At 37.2% G+C, this 24,560-nt stretch overlaps 1 protein-coding gene across 1 annotated transcript in view; it reads left to right on the top strand.

Annotated features, from left to right (window-relative positions):
• The window catches only part of LOC763427 (LHFPL tetraspan subfamily member 6 protein), a 47,045-nt gene extending 23,586 nt beyond the window's left edge, over positions 1 to 23,459 (top strand). The window contains exons 2-4 of the mRNA XM_030981952.1: positions 981 to 1,495; positions 12,314 to 12,412; positions 22,278 to 23,459. Coding sequence (XP_030837812.1) covers positions 981 to 1,495; positions 12,314 to 12,412; positions 22,278 to 22,396 — 733 coding nt within the window. The 3' untranslated portion in view covers positions 22,397 to 23,459. The remainder of the gene's footprint in view (positions 1 to 980; positions 1,496 to 12,313; positions 12,413 to 22,277) is intronic.
• Positions 23,460 to 24,560: the final 1,101 nt, after the last annotated feature.

The raw sequence follows: 24,560 nt of genomic DNA, 5'->3' as shown, positions 1-24,560 counted from the left end.
ACAAACCCCTTTAATAGAAACCTAACCAGTTATAAACATGTACATGACCCAAAACTGAGAAATTTAGTTGACATCTGGTATGGATTTCCTCTCGTCCATCTTGAACTTGGCTGTGGGCATCTTTCATCAGCTAGATGGCATGCCGAGCCCACCGTGGGTGTTCTCAAAACACCAACTTGGTTATTTCCTGGCCTCAGGGGAAAAAGATTGATTTTTTTTTTTGTGGTATTTTTTTGTAAGTGAGAGGTGTAAATTAATGACAGCAGACCCACCAGCAGGGCCCTCAAATATACATTTAAAAAAATATATTTACACATTTTGAAAGTGACCTGAGAATTTGTATGATTAGTGAATTACCTGATACAGTGCTTAAAGTGTTTGTCTTGATGGAGAGGTTGGGTAGAGTCTGATGTGGAATGCTAGATCTTAGACCTGGATTATGAGAAAAATATAATTATTCATATTCATTGGTGATACAGTTTATGATTATTTCGTTGACAGTCTTAAAACATTTTGTATCTATATGTAAATATACAATGTAGTTGCCATCTATGTACCTATGTTTGTGGCAATAAAATTAGGAAATGAACAATGTGTACAAAAAACCAAATGTATTAAAGTTGATTTTTTAAAAAATATTCAGGTATCAAATTCAATATTTGATTTTGGTGACAGTTCATTCAGTACATTTTTAACAGTACATTTCAACCATATATATACAAAATTACATTACCCCGAACGACCAGGAAATGAATCAGTTTGGATTCATTGTGAATTTGGTTTGGCAGCGGGACTGCATGAAACGTCTGTTTGGAGCCAGAAGGGCATTAATCTTATATACTTTTAACACAGTGTTAACACCCTTCTCTCTCTGAACAGACTATACTTACAGTAGGAATCAAAATAAGCATACATGTAGTCTCAACAGATTTTGAATCTATATTCATTCAACATATTCAAATCATTTTCTTTTAACACAGATCCCTTGAGCCAGGTACATACATCAAGCGTTCAGCGGCCAGTCTCGCGTCCAGCCATCGCTGTGGAACCGTCGGGGCGGGCAGCCACGCCGGCCTTGCCAGCCGAGACCGACTTGGGAACGTCCCGACCACCATGACCATCTCTTTCGGTCTCACAGCCGTCGGCATTCTGTGGTCCATCGTGTCCATCGTTGCCACGATGGCCTCGTCCATCGGCCTCTTCATGCCCTATTGGATGCGCGGCCACATGTTCAACGGAACCCTACCCGTCCATTTCGGTGTCTTCCGTCGGTGTAACTACCCGACAGCGCCCAACAACTACGTCTTCGACTGCGGACATTATACGACATTCGGGGACATACCCACGTTGACGTGGAAGATTTGTACGATTGTGATCGGACTAGCCTGTATTGCCTCTATGTTTGTTGGACTAACATCGTTATTAGCCTGCTGTATGAGGGACCTGGTCACGCGGAAAGTTGGCAAAGTCTGTGGAGCTATTCAATTTGTTGCAGGTAAGATATTGAACAGTTTTGTCTATTTTCAATTTACTATGTTGAATGCTATTAAATCTATGCACATGTATCGACATACTAATCCCATTCTCGCAATTTATAATATAAGAAGCCATACAAGTTAAGGGGAAAGATTTGACTGCAAATTGCACATACTGTACATTTAATTGGTTTTACTTGTCTCTTTTGTGTTATTCATGACATGAATTGACATACTAATAACTAAGAAACCTCACCAAATGCCTGACATTTATATCAACATTGATGGGACATAAATGCGGTCAAACCGGTCAAGTAGTCCAGGAATGAAATGAGCTTCTAGAAGATTATATGGTACAGTTGTACGTCAAAATCGACAAAACACACGCAAGAAGACATTCATAAAGAAATGAAATGGCATTAGGCTGCCATTATTGTTCCGTGAAATTGTAGTCGAAGGGAGACCAGATGAAGCAATATTGCGCTGTGTACTCCTCATCTGAAGGATATTGAACCATGATAACATGTAATAAAACATGTCCCGCTTCGGAATATTCTCAACTTCGATATATTGAGATGCAGGATAATGTTACTCAGAATGTGGGCATTAATGTTTCATATCTCCAAGTCTACGGTTGTCCTTGTATACAACTGTATATATATGTATTTATGGACATTTATCTCCCCAGGGCATTTGGATAACATACATAAACATTTCAAAGAAAATTATTTTATTGCAAATCACAATCTGTGCGCCTGAAGCCATTTTCAGTCAGCATAGTTGATTTGAGTCTGAATGTATCATAAATTGCATGTTTAGTGTTTGGGGGATATTCAGACTTGTAGACATTTAGATAATGGAATGAGGGGAGGAGGGGGAGAGGGATGGGAGGGGGGGGGGGAGAAAAGAGAGAGGCAGATCGAGAGCGAAGAACAGGAGAGTAAAAGAGAGAGAGAGAATTATACATCAAGAACAAAATACTGTTTGGGAATATACAATGTACATACATATTCCAAGGTTTTTAAAAGGAAGTTAACATAGAGCCTATATTTAATGGGAGCTAAAAAATTGAATGTCTAAAAACAAATAGAAACAAAACAATAACAATAGTGTATGAGAAGTTGTGTGTAAGTGGAAGAGAGGGAGAGAGGTGTGGGAGAGGCAGACAGAGAGGGAGAAAGAGACATACAGACAGATAGACAGACAAAAGAAACGGTAGACAAATTACCAGTACATGTATATACTAGACAGTAAGGGACAGAAAGATTTATCTATTTCTAATGAAATTAAGGAGAGAGGGAGATGAAGTTATCAGGAGATAAAGAAAGAGAGAAGGAGAGAGAATGACAAAGATCTACACGTACATGTAGATGTAGCAAGTGTGCATGCCATAGTAGAGTGGAGACAAGAACCTGAAGAAGAAAAGAAAGTATCCTGAGTTGATTGGAACATGTACTTAGCTTAATGAAACCAAATTGATTTTCCTAGATTAAAAACATCGTGATGCCTCTACTCCATAGATTATTCTTGACAGCCGTACATTCTGTACCATGATTGAGAAAGGATGTAAACAACATAAATGTCATTAGTGTGCACATTGTAAAGATTGTAACGTGAATGCAACATGACGTATCATAACTGGTTTTAAAAGTTCATGTAAGATGTGTCTTAAAGGTAATACAAAGTTTTGGTAAATTTTGAAAATTGGCTGGATAGTGATTCTTTACAATTTGTATATATTTGGATGCCCATGTCAGTGGATGTATTATAAGCACTAGAACATTTAGCTCCTAAAACACTTCTGCTTTTGAGAAAAATTGATTATCAAAATTTACCGATGCTCCCATTAAATTTTGATAAATTTCAAATTGCGCCTACGGCTGTACAATGGTAGCTGCGACCATGAAAATCTTAGAATATGTAGTTGTGATATATAATTTCCGAACGGAATAGCCAATCAGTCGATTATAGTCAAGAAACATTGTTTTATAGTTAAATTAATATCTTGACCTTGAGAGGGAGCTACACAATTGTATCACTTTAGACTCCATTTCAACCGCGGCAACAATCATTAAATATTGTAGGATCATGCTTCCAATATGTTCATTCAAACAAAATTTATGACCCCATACCAAAACTTTGTATAATTACCTTCAAAGGCACTACTTTACATTAAGAAATTATGAGGGGAAATCATTCTTGATTTTAATTGAAAGCTAGAGAAATTGGGCTTTAATTCCTTTGAAATTCATTATTTGTTATGTATCTATGATTTTAGATTTTATTCATGGTCAATTTTAGTCATACGCATTAGCAATAAAATTATTGTTCTCTTTTGTTTATTTTGCCCTTACAGGTAGGTCATTGATTAGTCTTTTTCTAGAATTCTTATAAAAGGCATTTGTCTTTAAATAGGGATCATACAGCAGTGTTTCTTAGCAAAAAAAGTAGCAGCATGTCAAGTGGCTTAGCTGGGGTAAACTCATCTTAAGATTTTCATTATGGATTATTATAAAGTTCAATTTTACTCCAACTTACTCCAGCTTAGTCCAAACAATGCAATAGCTCTAATATGTTTGATCATTTTATGTTTCATTTAAAAACAGAGATACATGTATATGAATGTATGACTATAGTCAACTTAATATGCAAGAAAAATCACACAAATTATACCACATTCACATTGAAATAGGCCATGTATCGGTGTATTGATATAAAATATTTAGGAGACTTTAATCTTCTTGACTTTAAACCCACAGTACGGTATAATACTCAACCTCAGATTTATCAATTTAGGCTACCGGTATACATTTACATTCCCCCATTTACTGTTGGGGATAATGTATTTCCTATTTTTTAGAAAAACATGAGCAAAACGATACATTTTTGTGTCATCTGAATGACGTTATTCAAGCATTCTTGCTGCATCATCAGATGCCTAGATCGAGAATGAAGAGAGCAGTCCTCTCTTGATCCAAACTTCTTCATTCATCGGATTATTATCTCCCTAATCCCGGAAAAGTTCAATTCCCTGCACTGTTCACCTTTATTCGAGTAATCAAGTCTTCAGGAGTGAATATCAATTTGCTTTTTTGGTGGAATGTTAACTGAATTTGTCCCGTTCCCTGTCCCGCGACGCAGTTGCCGTTTGGCAATCACGGGGGAAACATTGTTTGCCCGACGGGATAATTTGACGGGCAGTTCCAAGGCACTCAGCACGGAATCAGACGTCAAATCTAATTTGCAGCGGCGTATCTTGCGGTGAGGGATGGGAGAGTGCCTCAAAAGACCATTATCCAATTCACCAGCATCTTTTAAGTCTCAAATGGGATTGAAGATATTCTTAGTCACAGACGCACCTGCACCCTTTTCATACTCACTGCTGAAGAGGGTTAAGTCTGGACTTAAAGCTAAACTTTAGTACTGGTAATGCGATTGCATTGTGAAAGAAAAGGTGTGAAAGGATCAGAAACAGTTGATCATGTAGCATGTAAGTATTGGTGTGCACTGCAAGGTTCTGGAGTCATCAAAATCATAATAAATTTGACCGAGTCTTGGTAAAGTAACAAACACTCACATAGAAAGCTATATATGGGACAACACACATGGTGTCGGGGATGGTAATACCTTGGTTTCCTTGTCTTTCTATGCTCATTACTCAGCCAGTATACATTTTCTTCCAAAATTGTTTGGCACATGTCATTTATTTGTAATCTTGAACATTCAGTGTAAGTTTCGTTTGATTCTGTGAGAATTAATTTTTTTTTTTTACCAGTACTGGAGTTTATCTTTAATCCAAGGTGACAGCATGGCCTACAGTATACCCACTCGATCTGGATCACAAATCTTTGCTACCCATAACTCGTCAAATCTTCTAAATCTCATATTTACGTCAGTGAAAACAGCACTTTTGCTATTAAGAGAATAAACATGTATACTAGCTCTTTTTTATGGTTACACATGAGGTATTGGGTAATATTCCCACACATCCTTTATTTTCCCCATTAGCCTGTCATATAGTCATACATTTACATGGACACAGCATCAATTAGGAGATACAAGTATCGCAATCATCATCATGTTATATGGGGATACCATTCATATCTTGAATCTTCTTCTAGTCTGGAATAAGTCAGGACTCAACCTTCTCTTGATGCAGGTAAGGAAGCCTGCAATGATTATGAATGGCCATATTAGCTTTGGAGTCCTGCTTGAGTCCTGACTTGATCCAGATTCAACCCTCTTGTACAATAATATGAAAGGGGCCTTGGAGATGATTCTTAGAGGTGCCAAGATTGCTTATCGGGGTTCTAAGTTACTTTACGAACCCAACGCAGAGAAAAAATGGACACAAGTAGAGAGGGATTTCCTGCAGACCCCCCTCCCCAGCTTGATCTGCATCAAAGAGAGTACATGAAGAAAAAAAATCTAGACTGAAAACATGAACAGCCCCAATCAAAGCTCATAAAGTAAACTATGATTGAAAGCAGAACAAATTTGAGCAATGTAAGCAGACAGAAAAAAAAATTGGGTGCTGTGAACAATTTAGCTCATAAATCTCTAAAAGAGCTCTCAGAAACTAAAAAGATATAATATGTAAAGATAATAAATTTAGTTAAAAATATATTGTAGGCCTACATTAATCAATGCAAGAACATTTTATTTTGAGAAATATTAAAAAATAGCTCTTGGGATGAATAATATCGAACTCTAATTCATTTATGGGAAATTGAACTTCTTCCAATATCGTCAACAATTTTGTGCCTTTTTTCATTCCAGACATATTTTGTCATACCACCCCATTTCACCGGGCTAAAACTCACTTACTCAAGGATCAAGAAAATGTAATAACACTATTCAAAAAGATCTCTTGGTGGTCTATACAATGCCAGTCTGTGAAAAGCCTTGTAGCATAATTGGCGAGATGTTATTTGTAGCTTGTAAAGAGCTGCATTAGAGCAGTTTTGATTGTGAGGAAAACCACAAAGCTCCTTCATTCAGATTAAAATTGGATTTCATTCCGGTATTTCATTTATTTGATAACGATGAAAAGACTCTTCCAGCATGAACACAAAAGTTCAAATGGAGGACAAGAAACGTTGGTGTATTTAATAAAGTTTGTAGCAATTTTCTTCAAATTTTTGCACCTTCTTATAAACTGTTTACCAGTTTTGGTCGACCATTGGAACAAACAGAATTTAACAACAGTTGACTTTTTGTCACAAATACAGTCTAAATGGATAATACACTCCGAACAATAATAATAGTCACATTATTTTGTAGACTGTGAGTGGAATTCTCATGTGTTTCCATAAACACCCTATTTTTATTGCCACAAATTCGTCATAACCACAAGAAATATTAGTGCCTACTATAGATGTTGTTGTTGTTGTTCCTGTATTAAAATGGATGACTGGTTGGAAACTGGGTAAATCCATCATAAAAATGGCATATTTCTATTCAGTATTGCACGGATGGAGGGAAGGATGAGCAAAAGCTAAACCTACAGTACTTGCATTTATTCACCTTGCAAAATATAAATGTACATGTAAGTCTTTTATATCATTTAGCCATTACAAATCTTTGAGGGCTAAAAGTTCACATCAATGTTATTGATGATATAACAAGCATTTATGCTTTATGCTTTCTTAGCAGTCAGGTAAAATAACCACCACCACCACCAACACCATATATTTCATCTTTCAAGTTCTTTAATTTCATGTGTACTTCATTGCAAGGTAGCCTATCCTTCATTTCAACCATCCTTCGTTTCATGTATGAGGAGTTGCACCAAGACAAATTTGAACATTTATCTATTCAAATATTTGCACTTCTTGCCCGGAGACTTGTGTACACATCGAGAACTAATAGAGACAATTTAGAGGTCCTTTTGACTTCAAGGACATCAATGACTATCTTAAGAAACGGGATAAAATGTTGGCTGTATTGGTGTTTATTTCTACTTTTTTTTCTATTTTCGTTCATTACCGTCTAGAGAAAAGTAGGATAGAATTTTGAGCATATCGATGTTTATTTCTTTCATTTATTCACTTCTTCATTCATCACTCTCCAGAGAAAACTGGTGTAAAATATTAGGTGTATTTGTGTTTCTCTGAGTGCCCAAGTTGGTTTTCACATAAATATCTCTCTGCAAAAATAGAATATAACTTTTCATATGATAAAGGGAAAAGGCCTGATGTACTTAAAGAGAATATAAATGTCATAGATGCACTGCTGAAATAAGAGAACTAATTTTAAACATCCCCCCATCAAATGGCAAAAATTTATATTAAATACAAAAGGAGGGGGGGGGGGGGGAGAGAGAGAGAGAGGTCACTCTTTGCAGGGGAGTGACCCCACCGGGAGAGGGTGGGGGGGGGAGATTTCCAAAGCTCTTTGGAAGCACATATAAACGTTATAATGTGACATGCGCTATGCAAGAACAAAATATCATTATTATTATTATAGGAGAGAAAGAGGAGAGAAAGAGGAAAGAGGAAAATAGAATGAAAACAAAATGACATGACTCCCAACTCAACACATTTTCTCATTAAACTAGACCCCTCCCTCCTCCCCCATGGATACCTGCTCGAGTACAAAAGACAGACAGACAGACAATTAGATTGCTCACCAGTGTGTGAATACACTTGAAATGTTTGTTTAATGGTGATTTATCACTGGAATCATCGTGTTTCCTTGAGTTGAGGGAGATAAATTACACGTTGTCCAACAAACGAGGCGGAAATTTGAATTAGAATTGTTTCAAAGAAATTGATTTTAGTTTTCCATTTGGTCTGCCTCTTACATTTTATGAAGGGGTATGGAGGAAAGGTTACTAGGCCAGAAAATTAAACTAATTTATCATTTATCGAAACTTACCTCTTGATCATACTTACTCATGTCTACATTGCTAGTAATGAATACAATTACCGGTAGTGGGAGATGACATGAAATTTATGATGTGTAGTTTTCTGTACATACATTCACTTAGATGTTAGCAGGCAAATTTTATGACATAAAAAATAATAGAAAATAGGGAAAAGAAACCTCCAATTTCGTCTCTCTGTCTGTCTATCTCTCTTTCTCCTGTCTTTCTCTCTCTATCTCTCTCTCTCTCTCTATCTTTATCTCTCTCTATAGATCTCTCTATCAATTTACTTTATCTATCTACCAATCCCTCTCTCTGTACATTTGGATTATTTCTTTGTTGCATTTTTCAGAAGTAATATACATATAGATCACATATCTAAAAGGTGATATGCATGATGAACATGCACGTACATATTTCATGTAGCTGTCATACTTTAAGGCGAAATCTGACAAAAGATTCGCCTTGCTGAACAGCAATGTTACAAAATGTTTGTCTACATAAAGGAAATTCATTGCTTACAGAATACCTTTAACTGACGATTAACAATGGTTCAGTTTCAAAGGCAATATAAGCCCATGCATTTACATCAAATTTTTTTTGGTACTGCTATTCACACTACCAGGAAAACCCACAAAAAATGTATTGGTAATTTGCTCATTCCAATTTTTTGGTGCATATAGTGCGCATGTGCGACTGGTTGCTGCTCTGAATGTAATTGCACGGGAGCAAGCCGGAGAGTCACATGACTGAAAATCAGGATCATTCACAAATATTTTAGACCAAGCATATTTTCACTGCCAAAATCTGTTAAATTTCTGGCGCCATTTCAGAAAACCTTACTCCAGAGGTGGACTTTTTGATTTTGGTTTTTCATTGTGTTTGCCGATAGTTGCTAAGCAACTTCCGACGAAAACACTGGAATGTGAGAATCTACGATTTTTGCTTGCAGTGTAAACGCAGCTTATGTTTGTTGTAGAATCTTTTATGAGCCAGAAGGGGTACTTCAACTCATATAGTTTTATAAAGAGTTAAAGATAAACTTGAGTTCTGGTAATGCGATTGCATTGTGAAAGAAAAGGTGTGGAATGGATCAGAAAAGTTGATCATATAGCATGTAAGTAATGGTGTGTAATGCAAGGTTCTGGAGTGATCAAAATCATCATAAATTTGGCAGAGTCTTGCATGGTAAAGTAACAATCACTTACACAGAAAGGTGTATATGGGACAACACACATGGTGTCGGGGCTAGTACTTCCCTGATTTCCTTATCTTTCTATGCTCATTACTCAGCCAGTATACATTTTCTTCCAAAATTGTTTGGCACATGACATTTATTTGTAATCTTGAACATTCAGTGTAAGTTTCGTTAGATTCTGTGAGAATTCATTTTCTTTTTTTACCAGAACAAGTTTATCTTTAATACCCTTTTTTAATGTACCATTTAAGCCTCGGTCACAAATGCCATTACGAACTGCTACGAATGCCGTACGAACGATTTTCAGACAACAAAAAATTCGGGAAGACGATGGAAAAAACGGAGATTTGTACGAAATTATCGTTCGTACGAACGTTTGTCATCGTAGCATTACACTATCTGAATCTAGTCTGAACGTCATATCGTACGATAATCGTTCAATTGACTTCTTCAAAATTTGTTTCTTTATACGATATTGATATCCACTGCGTACACCCCTTTTGCCATATGAGGATTCTTGATTCGACGTTTCTTCATAAGAAATTCATACGATATCATTCCTCCGGTCTGAATGGACCAATAAGGCTGTGTGAAGGTAACCTATAGTAGCACCTTTATAGGAAGCTGTTGGCAAATACTCAATAGAGATGATCCGAGATTGCAATCTTTTGCGGTTGGCGCAAAACCTCAAACTGACAGCCCATAACCACCATTCAAACATTCCATAAATATTGAGTAAACAGGAAAGACTGACCGTGAGTAAAGGTGTACAACTTGAACTACGTTACGTGTGGAGGCCTTGAAGTGAAATACTAATATGTATATGAAATGCTAGTAATGAGAGATATTTTGTCAGATTGTAGTATACGATTGGTTCACATTAAAAAGTATTTTCACCTTTTATAGGCCCCCTCTATATTTATTGACCCTGTTAATATTGGAGAAATGAGGATTTTACAAATCATGTAACACAATCTTGAGTTCTCATATTTTTAAAGAAATTGTCATAAATTGAAGTAATACTGATTATGAATAGTTTATCATATATAACTTGTAGATACATGTAGGCTCAGCTAGTAAAATAAAGTTGAATAAATGAAAACCTATTGCAACATTCCAAACAGCAGAAGGCACATACATGTATGGTACTCACATTTCCATTGATGTAGGTTCTACAGTGTATTCCCTATAAACATTGAGAACATTTTCTTTTATTCATTATTTAATTGAATTGAAATGGTAATGTTTTTTTAGCCAAAAGCTGACACATCTTTAATTCACAATTAGAACTGCTACATATAAAGAACACATACAAATGGTTCAATTGTAAAACAATCAAATATGAATTTAAGACATTCAGTAATTAGACTAAAAGGAATAAAAAGAATAAGAAGAAGAGAAAGGAAAAGTGAGAGGGATGAGAAAACAGAGGAAAAAATTGGGAGGGGGGGCCGTGGAAGAAAGAAAGAAAAAAGAAGGAAATATGGTTGCCATTAACGGGATATATGATTAGCATTTCAGTATTAACCATCTTCATGGCACATACATCTCACATGCATGTTGTATTATGCATGTACATGTACATGCTTCCAAACCTTACCAAATGGACCTTAGGCTAGTTGGCTTTCAGACAACAGATGGTTTGACTTGAGGTGCAAAATAAGGAATTTTTAAAAGCGAGAGAGAGAGAAAGAAATTCAAGAATTATTCAACTCGGACTATTGCTCCTAAATTATCCACTGCCTGTTATGGTTGTGCAAATATTTGGTCTACTGTTTGAGGTATTAAGATTCTCTTTATAGAAGGCCCAGTACTTTTTAGAAGGGTCACTTTTTAGACCTAAGGGTATGCTTTGGCACCCCTAATGGAGGTTTCTGCTCCAAGCAATCGACTATAATGTCAAATCTTGGGGAACTACCAAAAGTGCAACTCCTTTGACTTTTATTTTTGTATCATATAAATCGTTCTTTTAAAGAATAGGGGTAACTAGTAAAGTGGTTTATATTGAGTTTTAATGGTGTGGTTGGCTGTCAATCTTGTTCTATGCATTTAGCAGGCAGACAAATAGATGTATACCGGTATATGCTTAGTTTTTGCTTTTGGTGTCTAAAATGGGATAGGGGACCTATAAGGGTCTGTATATGGCTCTTTCATCTTTTTTTTCTCAATAGGGGGCTTTGTCCTGCCTTCCTTAACATTTATAGCGTGTAAATGAAATAGACAGGGGCAGGGGGCCAATGGCCCTTTTAATATTTTCACCCAATGCTTATCCCCCCCCCCCCCCCCCCCCCCCTCTTGCTACAATCTTCAACTCTATGTGATTTTAATAAAGGCTGACCCTACCATTTTGAAAATGTCTACCTTCTCTCTCTTTTTGATCTTCTTATAGAGTTGGGTATGAGTTTTAAGATACATTATGTGTATATACATCTGAAGCTTATTTGCCTTATAAATGCCATTTAATTTGTGGTGGCAGCTTTTTAAGGCAGTTCACTCCATCATAATTTATGTGAACAGTACTTTCTTTTAGAAGTGTCTTATCTCTTTTATCTTGCAGCTCTTAGCATAGCAGTTAGGTGTGTGTTTTATGTTATAATAAAATATAAGATATAGACGTCTGAAGCATATCAGGCTCATGTCAATTTGATTTGCCAACATTTTGATCTTTTTTGGTGGTTTCCTGTGTTACATGTGATAGGGAGATTACTTCTGAACTATTGATTATTAATTATGATATTAAATAAATCATTTCTTTCTCTTTTATTCTTACAGCTCTTCTTATTGCAGTTGGATGTGTGTTATATCCGAATGGATGGAGTCACATACAGGTCAAAGAGGCATGCGGAGGAACGTCAGCGCCGTTCAACTTAGGTAAATCTTTTTTTTATTTTGAATGCCCTGCCCTTCTCAAATTGGCAACTCTATATTGACACTATGAATTGTGTTGATTGAGTTGACATGTTCAAACAAGTGTATTGGTTCAAGAGGTTCAGTTTAGTTCATGTTTTGTTTGTTCTACTGAGGTGTTCATTTTTATTAAGCACATACACTAATGAAAGACCTACCTGAGTAGATGGATTGTGATATAAAATTAGTATAACAAGTGAAGGAGAAAGGAAAGCAAAGACAGAGGTAATTGGGAGAGAAGGAAGAGGGAAGGTGGGAGCTAGAGGAAGTAGAGAAAAAAGAGGAAGAGTTGTGTTTACTATAAGGACAGCGTGAAAGAACAGCTTGAGAGGAATAAAGTTAGAAATGAAGAGGGAGAGGGAGGGAGAGGTTGAATGAAGGAGTAAGGAAATCAAAGGGAGAGGTTGGGAGAGAAGGAAGATGGAAGGTGAGAGAGAAGTAGAGAAACATGAGGAAGAGATGTGGTATAAGGACAGCTTGAGAGAAATAAAGTGAAAAAAGAGAGAGGAAGAGGGAGGGAGAAAGAGCGGGAGGGGGAAGAATGAGGAAGTGAAGGAGAAAGGAAAACAAAGAGAGCAGTTGGGAGAGAAGAGGGGAGGTTGGAGAAGAGAAAAATGAGGGAGAGATATAATAATAGCTTGAGATGAATAGGATGAGAAACAAAGAGAGACATAGAGACAGACACAGACAGACAGACAGACAGACAGAGAGTGTGAAATAGTGAGTATCATAAAGAAATACGAGAGAGAGAGAGAGAGAGAGAGAGAGAGAGAGAGGAATGGGAAGCTTTAGAGTAAAATAATGAGAAGGAAACACAATCTAGATCTAGCATGTGAGGAATTATTTGCTAAAACTTAGTAAAAGTCAGAATACCCCTTCTACTAACACTTTGACATTCTTGCGTTTACATTCATTTGTCATCTGTCAAAAAGTATGATTTGTTTTTCATTTTTCTCATGAACTCTAGCCCTCCAGTGCCAGAGCCTATAAATATTTAGAGGCCCACAGACAGGAAACATATTTTTAAGCTCAACTTTCCCAGGGATTTATTATTATTTATCCAATGGTCCATATAGCCTATTTCTGCCTTAAACTAACACGGAACTGTTGAGTGATTTTTTTTTTAGCTTTCAAAATTCAAAAAGGGGCTCCGGATAAGTGAATGTCATTGATAGCAATGCATAACAGTTTCTAGAAGGAAGTCTCACCTTTATTCATAAAAAACAGCTTGTTTTTTCAAATTACCTTTTCTGTAATGTAAATGGGCCTAAGAAGACAACTTTGTACACATCAAAAACATCTATTTTGTAAAGGAATGTTTGCTACAGGTTGATGTACAGTTTGAAGAATGGGAGTTGAGTGCTCTTTTGCCAAGGGGCTGGCTCAATAAAAACCAATCTAGGTCAGTGGAATTCAACACACCTGTACCACAATAGCTCTCTCTTTCTCTCTTTCTCTCTCTCTCTCTCTCTGTCTCTCTGTCTCTGTCTCTGTCTCTGTCTCTCTCTCTCTCTCTCTCTCTCTCATTCTCTCTCATTCTCTTTCTTTCTATCTCACTGTTCTAGTACTTTTACCAAAGCTCACTGGAACCATTTGCATCCTCACTAAAAATGCAGGCCAGTTAATAGTGTATCAACAATTTTATATTGTATATTTGAAGGACCTGCAAATGTCTCAATTAGCAATCATAAGACTTATCTGGTTGTTTGTTCTAGAACATCATCATTATCAAAATGAATACAGCATTATACAGACATTCATTCTCTCTCTGCACCAGGTAATAGCAAATAATGTACATGTAGCATGAAAATTAAAAAAACTCTAAATACAAACGTTTTCATCACATGAAACTTTGGCAAATTGATAACAACAGCATTTAATTTCAACAGCATGGAACTTTGGCCAAATCACCAAAAATTCCTTGTTGTGGCATTTATGATCCAGTTATTTTGTGGCTTGAAATCTTCATGAACCTAAACCACTTGCGAAATTCACAAACATTTCATGCACACAAAAAGTTCTCTTTTTTAACTGTACTCTGCACTATTAGAGGCAGCCCTGTTGATAAAATGCATGGCTAGAAATTGATTTTCCAAATGTGAAAGGAGGCTTATAGGTATGTCTTCATCAGCTCGAGATTGCCAAATAGCCGCTATTTCTGATTTGGAAAATAGCCTGAAGTTACAAATCGCATCTTCGTCAGCTCTTGACTCGACCTCGAAACTCGAAACTCGAGCTAGAGAAATTAGCTTGAGATATTTTGCTTAGCGTTCGCGCATAGTGCGAGTCTTCGGGCTGGTGAAGACGCACCGGACAAAAAGCAGGATATTTTGCAAACTAGACCAAGATATCTTGGGATGATTATCTCGACCAAATATCCTGCTAATTGCAACTGCGGGCTGATGGAGACGCAGATTAACTGGATAATTTGGGATCGAGATATTTGGCAATCTCAAGCTGATGAAAACGGGCTTATAGGTATGCTTGCCTGAAGCAGGTCTTGTTTTCTTGTAGCCTCAGTGCCGCGCCAGATGATTAATTTTTGACACCTTCCTGCAAGCTGTTTCACATTTAGCTGGGTCACGAAATAACAACCAAGAAAGTTTGACTCTGGTGATAAAAAAATATGGCTCCACCATAAGCATGTCTAGGACACCTGTAGACCTTTTCATATAATCTGATATTGGAGCAAGAGGGATGTTCTGTCATATTTTAAAGGGAATGGGGCATCGGAAAGAAAAATAATAGACCATTTCAGATATTCCTATATGGATATTTAAAGGGAAATCCAACCTTGATAGCAAACTACTCTAGAAGAAAGCAGACAAATCAGAGAAGCAAACAGATGAAAGTGTGAATGAAATCCGGGAGGAAAAAATGAGAAAGTTACCCATAACTTCGTCACAATCCACTGACAAAATTACCAGCTGGAGATTCGCATAGCTGTAGTGATCTCATATTTCAAGCATTACTAACTTATTATTGGTCCGATTCATTTCAAACTTTCGCCATTCTGTTTATCTTGTAATTCTGATTTTATTCAAATGATCTTATTACAAAGGTTGTATTGCCCTTTAAACACAGAATTCGCCCATGTGACTCTTAACGTATGATGTGTAAGGTTACAGGATTGGAACCAGAGTGTTCGAAAGTGATACAGTAATAAGTATATTTGTTGGAAATTTGTATGTTTACATTAATATGTGTAGTGTCTGTGTCCAGCTTTTCTATTCAGACAAAAATTGATCATTCGATTTTATAAAATTCGTTATAGAATCTTCCTAACTGTTGAAGGGCACTTGATTTCCAACTCCACATCTAATGTACATCTATACATGTAACAAGGATGGTTATAAGCTTCTAATTTGGGAAATTTTTCAGCAAGTGTTTTCAGTTTACATGAGATTCCAAAACTGTTGTTCATTAATTGAAAAGTGAGAGGGAGGGGGGGGGGGGGGTTGCAGAGATTGATGTGGCCTTTGCATTATCCTACCCATTTCAATAAAAAGGAGTTACAAAGGTTGCTCAATTCCCCCCACATGATACTGGGTTTGTGAAAAGGTTCTCATGAAAAATAGTGCTTCAGTTCTGTAATATGAATACAGACATCCAACACCTGTGAACACGATTCTTATTGCTTTATTGTAATAGTGTGCATCATAGTAGCATGGGTTGGTGAAAGGCGTGGAATAAAGTGAACTTGAACTTGAAAAATGCAGGTTATTGGTTCAGTTCCTTCATAAACCCCTATATAATGCACCTATTATGATACTGCTATGATGTGCACTAGGGTACTTGTGAAAGGGGCATTCCTACATGAGTTTTGTGAGTGGGAGTTGGATGCTATGTACATGTATTAGAAGAACTAGATTCTTGATTGAGATGAACTGTTCGATGATGTGATGAAGGCCCCCACCTACATGTAATCTCGTACTATCATAGGTACTGTGACAAGCTGATGGGACAATTACATGCTATTCCTATACTGATCGCCCCAGGCCTGTCAGACATGTAATTGGAACGAGAAAGGGAGAGAGAAGGAGGAGGGGGAGATGGAGAGAGAGGGAGAGAAGCCCGGCCCCCCCACTCAGGTTTCAAAATGACCGCATGCGTGTTGCCAAAATGTCCTTTTCGTAACAAAAGAAAAAGGTCGAGCCGTATTGACTTTACACACCGGACTTTTGCTGAAAAGGGGGGGTCCGGAAAAAGGCTCGTATACAAAAGAAAAAGGTCGAGCCGTATTGACTTTACACACCGGACTTTTGCTGAAAAGGGGGGGTCGGTTGGAACACGCATATGCGTACCCTAAATAACACTGAGTGGGGGGGCCGGGGAGAGAAGGAGGGGAAGAGGGAGAGGGGAGGGAGACAGAGAGAGAGAGATGGAGAGAGGGAGGGAGATGGAAAGAGAAGGAGAGGAAGAGGTATGAACCGAAAGATTATTGGAGAAAGAGATAAGAGCAAGAGAAAGAGAGAGCGAGAATGAGTGTGAGAGAGGTAGGCTGGGCAATAGAGAGATGAGTAGAGAGAAGGTAGATGATAAGAGAGACAGTGAGAGAAAAATTGAAATGGAGAGAGAAGGGGGCGAAGGCAGGGGAGAAAGAAAAGAAGAGAGATATCAAGATTGAGATCAAGATTTTGAAAGGTGGAGAAATAGTGAAAGAGGAGAGATGGAGAAAGATCATTGTAAAGAGAGAGAGACAGACAGACAGAGAGGGGGGGGGGTTAGATTGGGAATTAGAGAGATGATTAGAAAGAAGAATAGAGAGAAGATAGATTATGAGAGAGACAGAGAGAGGGGAGCTGAATATACCATAATGTTAAAGTAGAGATCAGGAGTTCGTATAGAGAGAGGTACAAATACAGAAAGGAGAAGACAAGTCTTTCCTCCCCCAACCTTGCTGCAAATGAAGAAACCTTTTCTGAATTGCAACAAGTTAAGCAGAAAATTGAGTCAACAGAACACACAAGAAAAAAAAACACCACATCTGAATGCTGCAGCCCATATAGTGAACAAATTAGTTGCAATTGGTGTCTGTCAGAAGAGTATCTGCTCTCTGAAAATTCAAAATCTAAAGCTTTGAAAATCAGAAGTTGTCAACCTAAAAACGTGCCATCGACTTGATGACAACATCTTACGTGGAGTACGCATATTCACAATGACTTTGCATTAGTTAAGCATGGCTCATCGCCTCAGCTATGTAGGTGAACCGATGGGGTCCACATGTTATGTCTTCACTGTAACTTTAGCAAATTTGACCCCTTTAATTGACCCCTAATTTGAGGGGCGTGGAAAATGAGGTTTTAATTTGCTTTTGTGGAATAATCAAAGGGTAAATACTTCTTATTCCTGTATATTTGTATTCTACATTAATTCAGTTTTCCATATCAAGTTGTATTTTCATTGGATAATGTTCAATTTTGGACTTGAGTTCCTTACAAGGGGTTTCGGGATAGTACACATACACTACGATACATATCTTGCACAACTTGATGTCGAAAGTTTTCCGTAGAGCCAGAAGGGCGTTAACTCACATGCTTTTATATTGAGTTCATATACCCTTCTAACTCCCAGTAGATAATTTATATGTGCGTACGACAAAGGCCAAAGAAGTCCAATCTCAATCCAGCTTGATATTAAATTATTAATCGATCGCTCATCCTAAGAATTGATCATTAATTCCCCTGTCTCCAGTTCGATTGTCTCTCTGGGAGCCCTCAGACTCCGTCCGTACTAAATAGATAAATTAATATCGAGCTCCTTCGCATGTTCGATAAATCGGTTGCCGCAGCGCATGAATAATGAAGATTTCTTCAGCCCTGTATTTGTGGGTGCATTCAGGAATATGGGCATGTATGTCTTTGAAGGTCAGCGAACAATGATAAACATTACAGATAAATATTGTAATACACTTGAAAAGTAGAAAGCATAGCACTTCTTGCATGTTTCATGATGTAATTGGACATGTATTTCTTTGAAGGTCAGCGAAAAATGTATAAACATTAATAAACTTAGATGTTGAACATGTAATGAATATTGTGATTCACTGCAAAAGTAGACAGTGTAGCACTTGCTGCAGGTTTTATGATGTGATTGGATAACCTATTGATAGGGTGATGGTATATAAATGACCAATTCCTCTCTTTATTACAATTGTCATTTCAGTTAACCAAGGAAACTTAAAGAACTATAAAATCGTATTCCGAACAAGAGAGAATGAATATCAAAATGAAGGAAATGCAGTTATCTATAATGTAGATTACATGGATGTGAAAGAAGAAATAAATGCCATAATTTCTATCAATATACTAGGATAATTAAAATCAAAAGATACAGAGTTTTCATCCTTTCTAAAAAAGCTTTCGATAGATCTGCTGCAATGTACCTGCGAATACATTTATCCTGACTGCGTGAAAACAATTTGCTTGAATATTTGTGAGCTCTGTATTAATATAATTAACAAAAGTACAGTAGGCTTTTTCATTATCTAGATAAGTTTCTCCAGCATTTCTCTAAACAATGTTTTGAGGACACTTTTATATCTGAGGAACCATGAGTAACTTTTTATAGAATTCCTTTAGTTAATAACAAGAGATGTGTGTTGAATATTAATATTGCACTTCAAATTATGTTTGTTACAGTTTGTATATTGATAATCTGCAGTGCCTGTCACTTTTTTGAAATCCTATGCACAAATGTTTGTGAAAGAAGAAATAAAATGAACTATGAACTATGAACTAACCATTGAAGTCCCTATCACTCCCAGATAAGTGGAGCTCTCAGCTTCAGGTAATTCACACAAGCTCCCCCATAGATAATGAGATGAGAACAAATTCACAAGCCTACTTCCAGTAATCAATCTATTTGTTCCTGCATAAATCGCCTGTAACCATCTTCTCTCTGTTCTTAATTTAGAGATTAAAGCAATAAGTCGTACTTGGAGTCGCCAACCTATCCATTCATTTAGATCAGCAAATCTCACTGCGTAGCTATACGAAAAAGCAAAATTAATTAAGTTACAATAACTAATGGATTTTGTTCTATATATAGTCTGAACATTGTACATGGAAAAAAAATGTTTGAGCATCGTTTCAATAAGGAATCAGGATCCATTTAGTGTGAACGTGGAATCGTACAAAATCATTCAAAAGGGCGGGGCATATTGTTCGCACACCCTCATGTTTGGCAAGCTATCCTGTCAACTGGCCTTTTTATACAATGTTTCTTTGAATGATACTTTTTCAGCTGTGGACTTATACATGATGATTTTTTTACAAGACGTTTCTATGTACGTGTTTAGTATAAATTTCCCCTGGTGTGAATGGCAATCTTCATGACTGAAACAAAAACCAGGCTTATTCTGAGCTCTGATTAATTCTGTATCAGTAAATCAATTCGATAGTCAGGGGCCAAGTACACACTTATAAATTGTAATCAACTCTTGAACGTGAAAAATGATTCTCTATACAATTTTTCTTTATGATTACAAGTTTTGTATAAATTTTCCCTAGCCTCGGTGTGGGCAAGCCATCTTCATGACAAAAACAAAAGCCAGGCTACATCTTCTGCTGATTAATTCTGTAAATTAAATGGATGGTCAGGGGCCAAGTACTCATTATTGTAATGAACTCTTGAACATGGAAATCGATACAAGTGTCTCCGCTCGTGGGCTCCATTCATACTAGAGAGACCAAATGGATAATCAGGGTCCGAGGACTTATGATTGTAGTCAGCACACAAATTGGCAACTCTGTGACGTATCTCGAGAAGTTTCTTCCCAATCCTAATTTGCTGCGTACTAAAAAAAAGAACATTTTCAATCATGCATGCACCTTGAATATAATTATTGCAAGTATGTTTCTATGCAACCCCTGTATGAATCCTATTCCATCATCAATTACAATTATAATGAAAGTTTATGACATTTTATGTACATAGCAAACTGCATGGAGAGGACCTCATATTAAGATACTTTACAGTGTTGCCAATTTGTGTTTGATTGATCTCCACTTCAAACATTCATAACTTGCTTATTTTTTATCAGAATTTGCTCAAACTTTCACTGACCTGTTCCTCACTTTGTATTGCTTCTATTAAAGTGCACCTTATATCAGACTGGACTTTCCCTTGGATAAGAGAATGCTAATTAACTAGTACAGTGTACAGATTTTCAGTGAGCTTGTTTGTCTTGTATAATGTGCCGTTTCTTTAAAAGGTTACTTTTCTTTTTATAATACAATCTCTCACTTATGTTCATTCCTAACTACAAAATCGGCCACTCAGTCTGTGGTACAATGTGCAACAGTGTTGAGCAGGAGTTCTAGGGGGGGGGGGGGGTGGGGGTTGAGCCCCTAAGCCTCCCCCCAAAAAAATCTGATTATAAATTTAGGCTAGGTACATGTAGAAAATGAATGCAAATACCACCAAGCCCCCTCCCCAAAAAGAATATTCTTTTTGAACTATGAATGACTGTTGTTTCTTTCACGTTATTACCTGCATATCAACTCTCTCTTTCGTTCATTCATTCATTCATGAATGTACATGTACATATAAGCCACCATTCGCTCTAATTACATGACTATAATACAGTGGATATGAATGTGGCTTTATGTTCAGCCGTTCGAGCAATGAATTCGTATTATTCATGCCAGGAGGCTTGTAGCCACTTCGCCCACCACTTCGTATTTTTAATTGCCTGCTGGGTTGACATTTGAATGGTACGTAATATTGCCGAGGAGCTGTTGGGACCCCGTTGAAGTGCGCTTTAAAGTAGGGAGAGGGTACTTAGTACCGGGGTAAGAGAGACTGATGGTGATGAACAGTATTGCGTAGCGCTCGGTCGGGAGGGGATTATTCGGTTTTTAAGATCAGGTTAAGGTCGTTACAAACTCGAGGACTGAATGTCAAGTCTTTATTAATTTTGCCTTAGAGCCGCAGACAAAGAGGAAGAAGGTATTGCAGGCAGTCTGAAGGAGAGAGATAGAAAGATACTTAACAAGGGAGAGATTGAGAGAGAGACAGACAGACAGACCGACAGACAGACACAGATGTAGTGGGCAGGGGGGGGGGGGGGATGGAAGAGAGGAAGCTGAAGAGAGATAGAGAGAGACAGACAGGTAGAGAAAGAAAGAAAGAGAGAGAGAGTAAGCGAGAGGGAGAGGGAGAGAGAGAGAGAGAGAGAGAGAGAGAAAGAGACAGAGAGAGAGAGAGAGAGAGAGAGACGTAAGAGATGAAAGAAGAAACAGAGAGAGAGAGAGAAATGGGGAAATAACATGAAAGGCAGATAGACAGAGAGACAGACATACAGAAAGAGAAATATGGAAAGAATGGGACAGAAATAACGACCAGAGATTCAACAATTATAATGAATGCTGAATGTTTTCTTAAAACTCAATGATGCATTTTTTGTCGTTCATTACATGCCAAATAAACGATCCCATGCACAGCTTTCATGAAAACCTTATATCAATCAGAGTTTTCAATCATCTAGCTTTCCCTGTTGCAGAACTTGGCACTGACAGGCTCCTAGGACACCTGGGTACCCAAAATATACGTCCGGACCCCTGAATTTTATTTTAGTTTTACATAACCCATGCATACAGACTTTAAAATGTTCAATCCGGATTCCCTTCAAAAATAGTCAGTGGTGGAGCCCCCTTCAGTACAGATTTTTCTTGTTATAATCTGTAGCAAAATAATACATTTGTTGCTATATATCTTTCTTTTCCCTTAGTTGCTATCATGGATTTGCTACAATTCCTTGGAATTTACTTCTTTTTTTCAAAACTAATTTTCTATTATTTTTTTCTTCTGTTTTGTTGTGCTACAGGTGAATGTACATTAGACTGGGCGTTCTACCTGACTGCAAGCAGTTGTGTCGCCCTCTTGCTGGCTTCACTCTTGTCCATCCGAGCCGGTGCGACCAAGATGAACCACTACGGGATCTGACAGTGACCTTTGACCTTTGACATTGGAGTACGAAGGTCACGGTGTCCTGGCGTGCCATAAACTATTAAAAGACACCAACAAGGTACATGTATATATTGGATCAGGAGGTCCACGATTCAATGAATGCGTTGCTTCTGTAGAGCAACACTTACGTGACGGAACATGCATCTTTAAAATGGCGCCCCCAAGCTGCCATACCGAGACATTTCTATGCACAACACGAAGTCCGTATGCCATCTATATAAACCACATGAGATGCAGGACTGCACTATAGGTGCAGAATCGCGGTGCGCCAAAGACAGAAGAGTGGAGGATAGATGGGTCTGCATCGATAGTCACATTGATAGTATATGTTACTAGCATTTGTTGTATCAGATGTATTCAAGAAGGTGATTTCAAATGTGTCTTGTGTCAGACTGTTACCATTGAGATTACCTGAGACATGAGTTGCATCAATAGTCACACTCTACAACCATCTGATAGTATGTCATTAGCATTCGTTGTATCAGATGTATTCAAGAAGGTGATTTCAAATGTGTCTTGTGTCAGACTGTTACCGTTGTGATTACCTGAGACATTGTCCGTACCAAAGCAAAGTTATTCAATCTCTTGAAAAGAGTTCTCTATGCATTCATTGGTAGTTGTAGCAGCATACCGGCCTTTGTAATCACCAAGTCCAGCATTCGTCCAATTCCGGAAGCAAAAGCTGACAGTTAATATAGGTAATAATTGTAATATTGACTGGCTTATCTTATGGGAGATGCAAGGATATATTGCCTGTACTGCAATCAACTCGGTCAATATCATTTCCGTAAGCGTAGTATTTCCTGGTATCTCCATCAAGGCCAGTCAATATTATTCAATGATTGCACTCTTGAAAGTTCATTAATGATATATTATGAAAGGCTTTAGTTACAGATGGGTAGTTAGGGATGCAGGCATCTAGAGAAGCCCATCTGAATGAGAAACGACTTCTTCCTGTCAAATTGAATTAAGAGAGGATTACTGAACACTCCAAAGCTTCATACACCCATGACCCAGTAAACTGCCTTAAAAATAAAATATTGAAAAAGCAAGATAAGAAACATTTTGTGTCTAGCTAAATTAAAGTAAAATTGATATGCAGAACATAGAGGCTCAGTGATCGAAAGTGGCTGTTACATGTGCATCAAAATTACAAAGAAAAACAGAATCACAAGAAGGCAAATATTCCTCTAAAATATGACATTTTGTAGGTAATACTGAACACTTATCACAAAAAGAGTAGCGTTATAAAGTTCGCATTTTCACGTTTTTTACACAACAAATAATGATATTTTGCCTGAGATTTTCTTTCAAATGTACTTTTCGAGTAGTTCAAAGTTAGACTAGTGCACAATTTAACCACTTCCATTTTCACTCTGAAAGGTTTCATCAAATCTTTGATATTGATCCTCCCAAGATGGCCCATATTTCACGAATTGGAAAGGGTGTCCTACTTTTAGCGCTTAGACTGATCCTACGCAAGATTGATGGTTCGTTTTCTCTGGAGATCATTACCCAAAGCCCTTCTAATGGATGCCATTTATAACCGTCATCTCTTTAGAAACACAGTGGATTGTTCTTGTTTTTTGTCATTATTCCATGATTAAGCTTTTAATGTGTCATCAGCCCTGAATTTGAAAGATTTTTTAAAACCCACCATTAAATATTTTTATATTAACTTTTGATGAATTGGAAAGGATAGAAAATAGAAGTCTTGATTTTTTTAATGACTATCAGATGACACTTTGATCTAATTTTGACACCTTCATCTTGTTAGAAATTGTAGACATGTTCTGTTAGAATTTGGCATAGATTTCATGATAAGAATTCTCTTGATATACAGTACTTTTTGTATATTTCGCTCAAAGTGAACAAGGATGAGACGTGTGTACACAGCAATAAAAAGAAATATGATGGTAGGAACACTGTATTCTTCCATCGAAAGTGAGTTTTATATTAAGTAAAGGCTAGTTGAGATATGAAGTAGGAAACCACAGCAGGTTTTTGTTTAAATTTGTTAATGAATAGCCACTGCATACAACATAGGTCCTTCATATTATTCACTGAACTGGACACGTGTTAAAAGATACAGATTACAGAAATGTGAAGTGTATTACACTTACATTATACATTGTAATTC

The sequence above is a fragment of the Strongylocentrotus purpuratus genome, unplaced genomic scaffold (assembly GCF_000002235.5).
Source record: "Strongylocentrotus purpuratus isolate Spur 01 unplaced genomic scaffold, Spur_5.0 spur5_scaffold_12, whole genome shotgun sequence".
In the NCBI taxonomy this organism is placed as follows: Eukaryota; Metazoa; Echinodermata; class Echinoidea; order Camarodonta; family Strongylocentrotidae; genus Strongylocentrotus; species Strongylocentrotus purpuratus.
The sequence above is the reverse complement of the archived record's forward strand: the minus strand, read 5'-3'. Positions and strand labels throughout refer to the sequence as shown.